The sequence below is a fragment of the Lepidochelys kempii genome, chromosome 2 (assembly GCF_965140265.1).
Source record: "Lepidochelys kempii isolate rLepKem1 chromosome 2, rLepKem1.hap2, whole genome shotgun sequence".
Classification (NCBI taxonomy): domain Eukaryota; kingdom Metazoa; phylum Chordata; order Testudines; family Cheloniidae; genus Lepidochelys; species Lepidochelys kempii.
Genome location: NC_133257.1, coordinates 236,977,317 through 236,990,516, shown reverse-complemented (window position 1 = coordinate 236,990,516; position 13,200 = coordinate 236,977,317). Strand labels below are relative to the sequence as shown.

Genomic DNA, 13,200 nt, shown 5'->3' with positions numbered 1-13,200 from the left:
AATTGACAAGAAGGGGGAGCTTCCTGTTCAGTTATTCTTTTTACTTAAAACACTTAGTGTGATTTACTCTTTGTAATTCGAGTATATTTTACACTGGCATTTTTTTTAAAGGTACTGACCTATAAAATTGTTTCTTTAAAAATGTAAAGATTAGCTTTCCAATACATAGTATTAATAAGGCATCTTCATTGTTTGTTTACTTTTATCCCATATAGTTGGAGACCCAATAAAATTCTGTCTGGCTTCTGCTACTGGTATTTGTAGAGTTCTCCAAGTTAGAGGGTGAAATGAGTTAACAAGCAGAAACTAAGAAAGATATGTTCTTCTTTGAGTGCTTGCTTATGTCGTTTCCAAGTTGGGGGGGGTGGGTGGGTGTGCTGCGTGCACAGTCATCGGAAGGTTTTTCCCCTAGTGGTACCTATTGGGTTGGCTGTGGAGCCCCCTGGAGTTGCACCTTTATGGCGGCGTATATAGGTCCCTACCGACCCACCACCTCCTCAGTTCCTTCTTAACACCCGTGATGGTCATCAGAGCTGCTTCTCTTTCTCCTATGACAAGTGATTTTCTTTGTATCCTGTAAATAATTAGTGTTGTAAAAATAGTATTATAGTAAGTTAGATAAGTTCCTGTTTAGGGTCCCCCACCACCATGTTCTTCCCCTCCCAGGGACCAAGGCATGCCTTGGTCTCAAGGGTTCAAGGATGCTGGTCCTGCCGGAAGCCTATGCCCAGAGGCAACCCCACAACTCTTGTTTAAAGTGCTTGGTAGAAGCCCACCAGACCAACAGGTGCAAAATCTGTAAAGGCTTCCACCCAAGAACCCAAAAGGAGAGGGACTTTAGATAAAAATTGCTTCTCCTGGAGTCAGCTCTCCATCCTCAGCTGGCTCAGCCCGTGTCAGACCCGAAACAAAGCACTTTGGTGCAGAGCGCACCGGCCTCCATGAGAGAGCCTGGGGTACTGAAGAGGGACTTGGGGTCTAGAGAGCCTCAACACCGCCACTCTCTGGCACCGAAGACCTCCAGTGCGGTTACTTAGCACCACTTGCATTCGCTGGTGACGCACAAGAAGCAGAAGAAATCCGATAGAGGACATTTGCCCACAACTAGAGCAGTGGAGCGTGAAAGCGTTTAGTGAAATACATCCCGTGCTGGGACATTCAGCCCCTGCTCCAGTTAACCGGCACCATCAACTCTGGCCTCGCAGGGAAGTCCTTCGACTCTGGTGCTGGTGGACTCCCCTGCACGGGAGAGCCAGGTGGAGGAGTTGGATCTTCGTTCTACCCTGGACACATTCGAAGCAGCCAGGGACCTCATAGCTATGACAGCTTCACAGTCCCCGGCACCGCAGAGAAACACTGTGCCTTCCAAGGGCAAACTGGCCATGATGCAGCACCAGTCACCTTCCCTTCGGCACCACTCCCCGCCACTGCCTCATTTGGCACTGCCATGGTCACCGAGAACAGAGTCCTCTTCAGATTCAGAGGCGGAATCATATGTGTCGAAACAGAGCCAGCACCAATTGAGACAGGAGAAGGGGCACCAGTTCCCTATGATGCCCTGGCCACCGCAATGGACCCTGTGGACATACCACCAAGCCCAGAGACCAGGCTCTCTGTTGGTCACCTCAGAAAGGTGGGCTCCTCCGACATCATCAATAGCCAGGGTGGATTTGATTTAAATCCAATTGATTTAAATGACTAGTCAGGAAGACTCGATTTAATCATGGATTTCTACATAAAAGTACGTTCTTGGTGGTGGTTATAACCTTAATACATATTCTTCACAACTCGGAGATAGATGTAAGTTTCATTTTTAGAAGGTACACTACATTTTTTTAAGTGACTTATTTTGAAAAGTTTTCAGATTAGTTTTACAGCTATATCAGAAAATGAATTATTGTTTAGTTATTTCATTTACCAAAGATAATTGAAGCAGATAGTTCATCTCCCAATGACTTCATAAATAGCTCCAATTCAACAGGTTAATCATTAATATTTGGAGGATTTTCTTGCCATGCTGTATTAGGAGGAGAACATCACCAGACAGATATTTAAATTGTTTTATTTAATTAAAACAATGTTATGTATTCTGGATATTTTTTCTTCAACAGCAAACATAATATTTTAACAAAACAAGCATATGAATTTTTGAATGTAGTTTAAACATTCAAGTTTTTTAAAATCAGGTTTGTTTTTTGTTAAAATTGTTTTTAACTAAAATAATTAAATGAAATATTTAATATATAAATCAACTGTGTCAGCGAGGTTAATGTATAAATATATATATTAATCAACTGTGTCAGCCAGGTCAAGGTGAGAAACTTAAAATATTGGTTTCTGCAGCTAACTCAGTCGTCTTCACCTTTCATTTTCCTATTTGTTCATAATCTGGAAAAGAAAAAAGCTTTCTTGCTTTTTCAGGTCCCAAACTATTTCTCAATTTGGAATGAATTAGCCCAAAGGAAGAAAATATTCTTTCTACACGGGCAGAAGAAGCTACTGCTGTTAAAAGGTGGCAACGCGACCTGATTTTCAGTGGCACTCACACTGCCCCAGGTCCTGGCCACCAGTCTGGGGGGCTCTGCATTTTAATTTAATTTTAAATGAAGCTTCTTAAACATTTTAAAAACCTTATTTACTTTACATACAACAATAGTTTAGTTATATGTTATAGACTTATAGAAAGAGACCTTCTAAAAACATTAAAATGTATTATTGGCACGCGAAACCTTAAATTAGAGTGAATAAATGAAGACTTGGCACACCTTTCTGAAAGGTTGCCGACCCCTGCTTTAAAAAATCATCAAACATATATTTCTTGAATGGTTCACTCTTAGCTCTGAAGTTTATTATAGTTGGCATTATGGAGGGATGATTGCTCGATGTCCATGTCCTAGCCAACTCCCCTTCTTCAGCAGTTAAGGTTTCATCCGGGTACCAAGTATTGAGAATATTTGCAAAAAAATGAGCTGCAGATAGTGCTTGTCCCGTTCTTTTTTTTTTTAATGCTTGTAATTTAACTCTTGTCATTGCATATTTCTCTTTTTAAGATCTCACTCAGTTCCTTCCAAATTTCAACAGCGTCAGCAATAAAACAGCTATTTCCCCGCATTTTATTCAAGCCTACAGAAATAGGCTTCAGAGTACTCAGCATGTGTTCAACATTTCTCTTGCGCCCAATGTTGAGAACTTTGGCTGTGACCGTGCCATCTATTTTTTTCTCACGATTTTGTTCACAAACTGTCATCAGATTAGGCCAGTTCTCGATGTCATGCTCAAAACAGTCCACTACTGAGTTCCAGCGCACGTCTTGTGGGAGAGTTAGCTTGGTTCCTCCCACTTTTTTCAGAGCAGCTGCTGCAAAGTGGTTGTTATGGAAGTAATTTGCAATTTCAACATTAGCCTTTATTTCTGGAACACCAAAATCTTTGGCTAGGAGGTGCATAAAATGAGCACTGCAACCGTATGTTATTAACTTGGGACTCTCTTCACTCTCTTCAAAATAATTTCTTCTCATCCTGGATACATTTGCAGCATTGTCTGTGACCAAGTTGTGTACTGGACATTTGCATTTTTTTCCCCCCAAAGTTTGTTATAGCTTTTACTGCTGCTACTTGTAAGTATTCTGCTGTGTGTGCATTTCCTGATGTATCAATTGTTTCTGCAAGGAAGACATTCCTTTCTTCTGTTGTCACACAAACACATACAACAGGGTCATTGTGGACATTGCTCCACCCATCAAGACTCAGGTTAACAATTGCACCCTCTAGACCTTTAGCACACTGCTCAATTTCTCTTTCATACACTTTATCCAGCAATTTGCCTGTAACATGTGCTCTGTTGGGTGGACTGTATCCTGGTCTTACTGACTAAACCATGTTAATGAAGTGTGGGTTTTCAATCAAATGGAAAGGAGAGTTTGTTGCATAAACAAACCGGGCAATTTTTTCATCAATTATCTTTGTAATCTGCTGGTTCTTATCACAAATTTATCTATGGTTGTTTCTGGATGATGGAGATTTTTTTTCTTTCTGCTACAGGTGATATACTGTGGCTATGTGACATACATGATGTGACTGAAACACTATCATTGGAGATAACTCTGAAACTATAGAAAATGATGGTGATCTTGAAGGTGGATAGTCTTCAGAATCCTGTATGTTGAGGATCGATTCTCCTAATTAAATAACTGCATTGACTTATTTTGTTTATTATTACCATATTGCTCATTTAGTATTACTCATTGCATTCACTGACACTCAGTACTACTTTAAAGGTGAAATTGTAAAAGGAAGATCTACCTATTTCAGCTATTTATTTTTTATCACAACTGCATCTAAAATTATAGTACATGAGAATTCAAGAATAGTCCAGAAGGAAGACAGGCAGTCCTTAAGAAAGAAGTATGAAATAAAAAAGTTTACCAATCTGAAGATCCTGCATGTTCAGACATGTTCCTTTCATCATCTTCAATGCAGCTCCCTCCTGAGAAGGAACACTTCTTATGATGTTTCATTCAGGCAAGCAGCTCTTGCATTTCTTTCTTGCATGGTTTGCATTTTGCACGCATGCCTTTCTTACCCTCAGGTAGAGGAACTTCATTAAAATATTCTCAAGCTGGGTCTCTTTTACAGTCTGCTGCCATTATAGGTTTTCCCTTCTAGTGAGAGAATAGTATGGTAGATCTCAAATCAATCAAGGCTACACTCAAAGACCTCTAGACTTCTGGAATATGCTGCTCAAACAGTTTCACTTTTGTTTCTACTGCCTGTCCCTCGCTTCTCACACTTATCTCCAGATGACTTCTCCTTGTCCGGATCTATTCCACCCCCAACAATCTTCTATTCATTGAACTTTTTGAAACTTTGCACTTTTAGAGAGAGGTAAGGGGTTGACTCTGTGTATACAAATTTGCAGAGGGACAATAGGGTTCAGGTCTGTTATTTCTCACCTCTACATATTATTTATTTTAAAATATTTTTGCTGTTAACAAGCATGTTATCTCTGGAGACACAAATCTACAGTTTGAGAACTGCAAAACTAAGCATCTGCGATGGTATCTTCTAGACCAGTGGTTCTCAAAGCCAGTCCGCAGCTTGTTCAGGGAAAGGTCCTGGCGGGCCGGACCGGTTTGTTTACCTGCTGCGTCCGCAGGTTCGGCCGATCGTGGCTCCCACTGGCCACGGTTCGCTGCTCCAGGCCAATGGGGGCTGAGGGAAGGGCAGCCAGCACATCCCTTGGCCCGCGCCACTTCCCGCAGCCCCCATTGGCCTGGAGCAGAGAACCGCGGCCAGTGGGAGCCGCGATCGGCTGAACCTGTGGACGTGGCAGGTAAACAAACCGGTCTGGCCCGCCAGGGCCTTTCCCTGAACAAGCGGCGGACCGGCTTTGAGAACCACTATTCTAGACTGAGCACTGAGTCCCATTGGGTAGATAGAAAAATTAACCTAAATAATCTATACAGAAGCCTTTGGAACCCCATAAGATTGGGTCCTTAATCCATGGACTATTGGAACTCATTTACAAAACTTTTCTTAAACGTTACATGTATATATTGTCTCATACTATAGAATTAGAATTTATAATCCCTATTCCATGCTGAGATCTTTGAGCTATAATGTATCTTAATTAAAACTATCTTTAGATAGGTTTTTTCAAAAAGCTTTCATCAAAAAAATATGATTTTAAATTAAAAAAATCTTTAAAAAAAAAAAATCATTGATTTTTTTTATCCACCCTGTCGATAGTTCAAGAACCACCACAGGGCTGAGAAGGCAGCACTGAGGCTGGTGCCATCGTTGGCACCATGCAAGAGGCATCAGCGTAAGATGATTTCCACGAACTGCAGGGACAAGAGGACCCGATTCCGCTACGAGCATCTTCCCTTGACGAGGCAGTGGTGGGCTCATCTGCCACATTGCCATCTATGGACAACAGAGCCCACCAGGAACTACTCAGGAGAGTGGCTCAGAACTTGGGCCTCCAGGCAGAGGTGGTGTCGAAGGAGATGGACCCTATGGTGGATATCCTGACCCCTGAAGGTCCTTCAGTGATGGCCTTACCCCTGATTAAGACTATCCAAAACACCACCAATACTCTATGGCAGACACCCACCTCTCCGTCTCTCCCCATCCCAGCCAAAGGGGTTGAGAGTACTTTGTATCTGAGGGGTACGAATACCTATTTACTCCCCCTCAGCCGGGCACATTAGTTGTGGCGGCCGCAAATAAAAGAAAGAGGTCAGGGCAGTAGGGACCAATGCCCAAATGTAAAGATGCAAAGAAGCTGGATATCTTCAGCCATAAAGTCTATTCTACTGAGGGCTCCAACTTCGCATTGCGAATCAGCAAGCGGTCCTCATCCACTACCATTTTAATTCTTGAAACATTCTGACCAAGTTTAAAGAGTTGCTTCCAACTGATTCAAGGTCAGAGTTCAGGGGCATCCTCGACGAGGGCAAGGTCCTAGCAAGAACCTCTTTGCAAGCCTCTCTAGACTCAGTGAACTCGGCAACTTGTACTATGTTAATTGCAGGCTTTGGGCCTCCTGCACAAGGTCCAGAAAACAATTCAGGACTTGCCCTTCAAAGGATCAGGGTTGTTCTCGGAGCAAACGGACTCCAAGCTCCAGAGTCTTAAAGACTTGTGAGCAACGCTAAAATCTTTGTGGCTTCATACATCCACAAAGGAAATGTTTCAGACTGCAACCTCCCCCACACTTCTATCTTGCTCATCGTAGGCAGGATTACAGCAGGAAGTGTGGCAGGAATAATAGGCAAAGGCCACCTCAGCCCTTTTCTAACCAAGACCAGGGCTTGGTGATGCAGTTTTTGGCCCCCAAGCAAAACTTTTGAAGGTGCACCAGACCAGATCCTGGATCCTTCCCCCTGTTTTGTGAACCATCTGTCCCATTTCTACCAGGCCTGGGCCTGCATCACCTCAGAGCAATGGGTCTTGCGCATGGTAGAATTGGATAATCTCTTCAATTCTGATTCCTTCCTCCCTCCCAACCCCCCTTCTCCATCACTCTTCAGCGAGCCTTCTCACTAGTATCTTCTTATATGGGAGGCACAAATGCTCCTAGAAGTCGGAGTGGTAAAGGAGGTTCCTCAGGAGTTCGTGGTTAAGGGGTTTTATTCACGGTATTTCCTAATCCCAAAAGCCAAGGGTGGGCTCCAGCCTATTTTAGACCTGCAAAACCTCAATAGATTCATGAAGAAGTTGAAGTTCTGCATGGTCTCCCTGACTTCCATTATCCCTTCCCTTCATCCGGCGGATTAGGACACCACCCTCAATTTGAAGGATGCGTACTTTCACGTGTCCATAGTCCCGTTCCACAGGCAGTTCCTCCAGTTCGTGGTCAACAACACTCATCAGTTTACGGTTCTCCCCTTTGGCCTATCAGTGGCCCCTTGCATGTTCACCAAGTGCATGTCGGTCGTAGCTGCCTTCCTGAGGAGGTGACAGTACAAGTATTCCCATACCTAGATGACTTGCTAATCAAGGGCCATACCAGAGGTCAGGTGGAGGAGCACATGAGCCTGATAAAGTTGACTTTTGACAGGCTCGGCCTAATACTGAATGTGACAAAGTCAACTCTAACCCCCTTGGCTCTTCTAGACTCCGGTAAAGCCAATGCATTCCTCCTGGAATCGCATTTTCTGGCACTGGGCGCCATCATAAAGGACTTAAGATGATACCCCACTGCCCTGGTGCGAAATTGCCTGAAGCTGCTCGGTCATATGGCCGCTTGTATGCATGTAATACAGCATGCGAGACTACAGCTCTGGCCTCTTCAGGCCTGGCTTGCTTCAGTGTACAGACCAAACAGAGGCCACCTAGAAAAGATAATCACACTTCCTCCATTAGTTATCGAGTCCCTCCTATGGTGGCTCAACTCACAAGTAGTGTGCATAGGAGTACCCTTTTCCAGGCCCTAACTCTCGCCGTGTCTAGTTACAGATGAGTCAGCGATGGGATGGGGGGGGGGGGGGCACACTTAGGACTCAAGGCCTCTGATCCCAAACAGAAGTTTAGCTGCACATCAACATCAGAGAGCTAAGAGCAGTTCGCCTTGCTTGCCAGATGCTCTAGACCCATCTGGAGGGCAGATGTGTGTCAGTATTGACCAACAATACAACAATGATGTTCTATATAAACAGACAGGGTGCTCACTCCTTTCCTCTATGCACCTGGCCACCATCTTGGCTTTCCATCCAGGTTCAGCTGGCTGATCAGTTTTTGCTAACCCCATGGTCGGCCGCTTCCTCAAAGGACTGGATAGACTGTACCCTCAAGTAAGGCAACCGATGCCCATGTGGGATCTCAACCTAGTGCTATTAAAACTGATGGGGCCTCCCTTTGAGTCCCTAGCAACATGCTCACTCCTTTACCTTTCCTGGAAAATAGCGTTCCTGGTGGCTATCACTTCAGCCAGGAGAGGGTCTGAGCTTAAGACCCTGACTTCTGAGCCTCCATATACTGTCTTCTATAAGGACATGGCGCAGTTGCAACTCCACCTGACCTTTCTCTCAAAGGTGGTTTCCCAATTCCATGCAAACCAGGACATATTTTTCCCAGTTTTCTTTCCTAAACCTCACGCCAGCAACCGGGAGCGAATGCTTCACGCCCTGGATGTCAGGTGAGTGCTAGCCTTTTACATTGAAAGACTGAAGACATTTTGAAAATCAACACAACTCTTTGTTACAATTGTGGAGTGGATTAAGCGACTTCCAGTGTCATCCCAAAGAATTTCTACATAGATCACGGCTTGTATCAGGGCATGCTACGACCCAGCAAAGATACCTGTCCCTTCACTGACAGCATACTCCACAAGGGCACAAGCATCCTTGGCAGCGTTCCTAGCGCAGGTTCTCATTAAAGACATCTGCAGGGCAGCAACGTGGTCATCATTCCACACCTTTACGTCGCATTACTCCATTACACAGCGGGCTAGAGACGATGCTGCATTTGGCAGAACGGTGCTGCAGTCTGCGACTCGCTGAACTCTGACCCCCTCCTCCTAGGAGATGCTTGGGAGTCACCTACTTGAAATTGACATGAGCAAGCACTCAAAGAAAAATGGGTACCTACCTTCTTCTTACTGTTGTTCTTCGAAATGTGTTGCTCATGTCCATTCCAAGACCCACCTGCCTACCTCTCTGTCGGAACAGACTGGCAAGAAGGAACTGAAGAGGTGGTGGGTTGGCAGGGACCTATATACACTGCTATGAAGGCACGATTCCAGGGGGCTCCACAGCCGACCCAACAGGTACCTCTAGGGTAGGGGGGTCTCAAACGCAAATGACCACGAGGGCCACATGAGGACGAGTACATTGGCCCGATGGCCGCACCACTGACCACCCCCCAACCGGTTTCCTGGCCCCATCCCCACTCCACCCCTTCCCTGAAATCCCCATTCCAACCCCTTCCCTGAAATTCCCACCCCAACTCTGCCCCCGGGAGGGGTGCGGCAGGGCGCTCAGGGGATCGGGGTACAGATGGGGTGCAGCAGGCGGCTCAGGGCAGGGGATCGGGGTACAGATGGGGTGCGGCAGGCGGCTCAGGGCAGGGGATCGCGGTGCAGGAGGGGTGTGGCAGGCAGCTCAGGGCAGGGGGTTAGGGTGCAGCAGGCGGCTCAGGGTAGGAGTTTGGGGTGCGGGGTGTGGCAGGGGGCTAAGGGCAGGGTGTTGGGGTGCAGGAGGGGTGTGGGGTGTGGCAGGGGGCTAAGGGCAGGGTGTTGGGGTGCAGGAGGGGTGTGGAGTGTGGCAGGGGGCTCAGGGCAGGGTGTTGGGGTGCAGGAGGGGTGTGGAGTGCGGCAGGGGGGTCGGCTGCAGGAGGGATGTGGGGTGCAGCAGGGGGCTCAGGGCAGGGGGGTCGGCTGCAGGAGGGTTCGGGGGGTGGGTCCAGCCCTGCACACACTGGGGGAAGGGCAGGCTTCCTGCCCGGCCGCCTGCCCGCCCTGCTCAGCACGCACCAGGGGCAGAGCAGGTTCCTTGCCTGCCCGCCCCCCCAACGCCGCTTCGGGAAGCAGCTGAGACCTGGGTTGGGGGGCACAGGGGTTTGTGTGTTGCCCTGGCCACTCCTCCAGGTACCTCCCCAGAAGCTCCCAAGCTCCGGTCCGGAGCCGCTCTTGGTAAATGCTGGGGGAGGGCGGGGGTGCCGCGGGAAGCTGGCAGGCCGCAGAAAATAACCCCGCGGGCCACGTGTTTGAGACCCCTGCTCTAGGGGAAAAACCTTCCAATGCCTGTGCATGCGGTGCACACACGCCTACTTGGCATGGACCTGAGCAACACATCTCAAAGAGCAACAGTTAGGAGGAGGTAGGTAACCGTTTTTTTTATTTTTATTTTTATTTTTTTGCTCCTCTCCAAATTTCCTAAAGCATATTTAGGTTAACCCCTTTTTTAAAAAACAGTGTTTGTAGTTAGTGACTTAAAGTTCCCCCGTATATTAAAGCAATGAGCAAGAATTAAAATACTTCTCCAGTGTCAAACATAATTGATAATATTTAAATGAATGTGTGCAATAATCTTACTATGGTTAACTAATTGTTTTTTTACATGCAGGGATTCTGATGTCTGGTGAGTTTGACTATAAAGGAGTGTTCAACTAAACTATGAACAGTCAAAGTATAACTAGATCACATTTTTTGAGTGAAAGTTATGTGGCTAAATAAATTGCACCTGAAACTCTATATAGCAATAAGAGAACCACATAATAATGCATGATGCTACAAGAGACTCAAGTTATAGAGAAACTTTAGTCTCCCTGTTACAGGCCATTGGAGGCTATGCTTACACCCTTCAGATGAAAGTCACTGCACACCACTTCTAAACACCTTCTCGCTATCTGGAAGTAAGCCACAAAAGTTAAATAAAATTGGAAGAGATGATGGTGAAAAATGATCATTCAGGATGATTGGTTGGGTTAAAATTCTCAGCCTTTCTGGGACAGCTCATAGTGTCTGTTCATTTATGTGGTTAAAAAGGTAGAGACGCCAAAGAACTGCATTTGGCTTTCTTGCCACAAAAATAGATGATAGGAATTAATTTCTACTTAAAGGGTTATGATAAGACTATTAAAATGTCTCTAGACCATGAAACATTTTCCTTAGTATTTTGTCCAGAGTTGTGATCTTATTAGACTTTGACTTGTTTGTAATTTTTCCCAAACATCCAGGTATACTGGATGTAGTAGATGGGATCTCATTGCTTTAGTGTGCTGAGCTGGGAGAGGTGCTCGGATTGCTGTGTCCAGCAGGGAAACTTTATAACTGACCTATCTGGTTTAGTAAGACTACAATAGGTTAGAAACATAGGAAAGTTAAAATTATCAAAAGCATTTCCTTTCTACCATGGAGGTGATCTTTTGAAAAAACTTTTTTTTACAAGCCTGGATTTCTGTGTAAACCAGTCTTTGCACCAAGTGAATCCTGTATTCTTTATAAGGTGGATTGGGCATGGCTTAAAGATGCAGAAAACAGAATGCATGTAGCTCTTTGACTAGTGGTGTCTGAACTGCTTTGCCTGCTTGTTTAAGTGAGTTGACTGCATATGTTCGGCAAAGGCTGTACGCGTCCCAGAAAAAACTGTTTAGAAACACATGAGAGCAGATAAGTAACTTTGCATTGCTGTAATGAACTTTAGCACAGTAGAACATTAATCCATTTTCTTGCATGCTGGCTCATCTCTGCAGGCTGTGCTCAATATTGGCAGAAACGGGTTTAGGTTATTGAAAATAAAATGTCAATATTTTGCGCCTGTGGAGTCGCATCAAGCAACTGAAGTGATAACGTAATATGTGGAATTACAAGGTTCACTCAGTCTTGCATTCCAGAGGAGCTGAGAAATTACCAGTGACTGTCTCCTACCACAAGAAAACACTTTATATGAGAGAGGCTATAGACACTCTCAGACTAACTTGTACAGGAGTTTGCAATTCTGCTATTCTTACACTCTTTTGCCCACAATAAATGTTACTCTGAATATTAACATGAAGCTACGAACATAGTGACTTTTTAAAATAAAAATCCTCCTATAGTAAACCATTTTAAATCTCCTGCCACAATTATCAGAGTACAACTTGTGTTTTGTCTGTTTCTCAGTATTTCATAATAAACTTCCTTTCCAAAAAGCTTTTCAGGATTTATAATTTTTTCAAAATTCTGCCACTTTTAGGCTTTAAATGATTTTATTTGCAAGTGTTGTTGATCCTTCATGCATAAGTTATAGTACAGCTTATTCAGCAACTTCCTCCTTATGCTAACTGCCTGGCTTTCTCACTTATTCAGGTCCTGCAGTAGATTGGTGGGCTCTCGGAGTTAGTTTGTTTGAGTTTTTAACTGGAATTCCACCCTTTAATGATGAAACACCACAACAAGTCTTCCAGAACATTTTGAAAAGAGGTAATTGATTTTCTCATCAAAACTGATGAATTGAAAGTTGGCTGTGCTATTTGAACTGCTGACAAATCTGTGTCTTTCTGTTTGTAGATATTCCTTGGCCTGAGGGTGAAGAAAAGTTGTCCAGTAATGCCCAAAATGCAATAGATATTCTTTTAACCATTGACACTACAAAGCGAGCTGGACTGAAGGGTCAGTATTTATTAAACTTTTTTCGTTTTACTTTTGTGATAAATTGCATATTTCAAAATGTCACGGTCCCTGCTTTGGCACTGGGCTTGAGTGCTAGAATATGTTGCAAATTATGGTATCCACTATGCTACTGGTGTAGACTTTGTGCTAATAAAAGGTTTTATGCTGTTGAATAAGGAAAGCAAATAATGATTTTTTACTTTGTTATATATTCACGCTACTTGTAATTAATGTTTAACGTCATTCATGTGTAACTTTCCAAAGTGCAATCTATCCAACTCTTACTGAAAACAGATATTTAGTGTCCAATTTGTCTGTCCTCCCAACAAAAGATTGTTGAGCTCTTGTTAGTGTATTGCCTGGCATTATAACCCAAAGTATAAAGTATATTATGCTTTACATCGATCTTAGAAAAAGGGGGAGAAATCCTTGGAGAGGAGCAATTGCCTTTGAGACCTCTGGAAGGATTAAGTAGAGTCAAATTAAAGTGATGATCCCTAACAAGAACCAATGGCTGGAAGCTGATGGCAGACAAATTCAAACTAGAAATAAGTTTTTACACAATGATGGTGATTTAACATTAGAACAAATTACCGAAGAAAGTGG

General features: G+C 44.3%; 1 protein-coding gene across 9 annotated transcripts in view; it reads left to right on the top strand.

Annotated features, from left to right (window-relative positions):
* Positions 1-13,200, top strand: part of MASTL (microtubule associated serine/threonine kinase like) — a 42,354-nt gene that overhangs the window by 26,443 nt on the left and 2,711 nt on the right. For 2 of the 9 annotated variants that reach the window (XM_073334313.1, XM_073334318.1), the window contains 3 exons: positions 10,568-10,582; positions 12,292-12,405; positions 12,493-12,957. In XM_073334313.1, the coding sequence (XP_073190414.1) occupies positions 10,568-10,582; positions 12,292-12,405; positions 12,493-12,770 (407 nt within the window). In that variant the 3' untranslated portion in view covers positions 12,771-12,957. Of the gene's footprint in view, positions 1-4,040; positions 5,065-5,747; positions 5,779-10,567; positions 10,583-12,291; positions 12,406-12,492; positions 12,958-13,200 lie in introns of those variants that run through there. The other 7 variants (XM_073334315.1, XM_073334317.1, XM_073334314.1 and 4 more) reach the window with 7 other exon arrangements.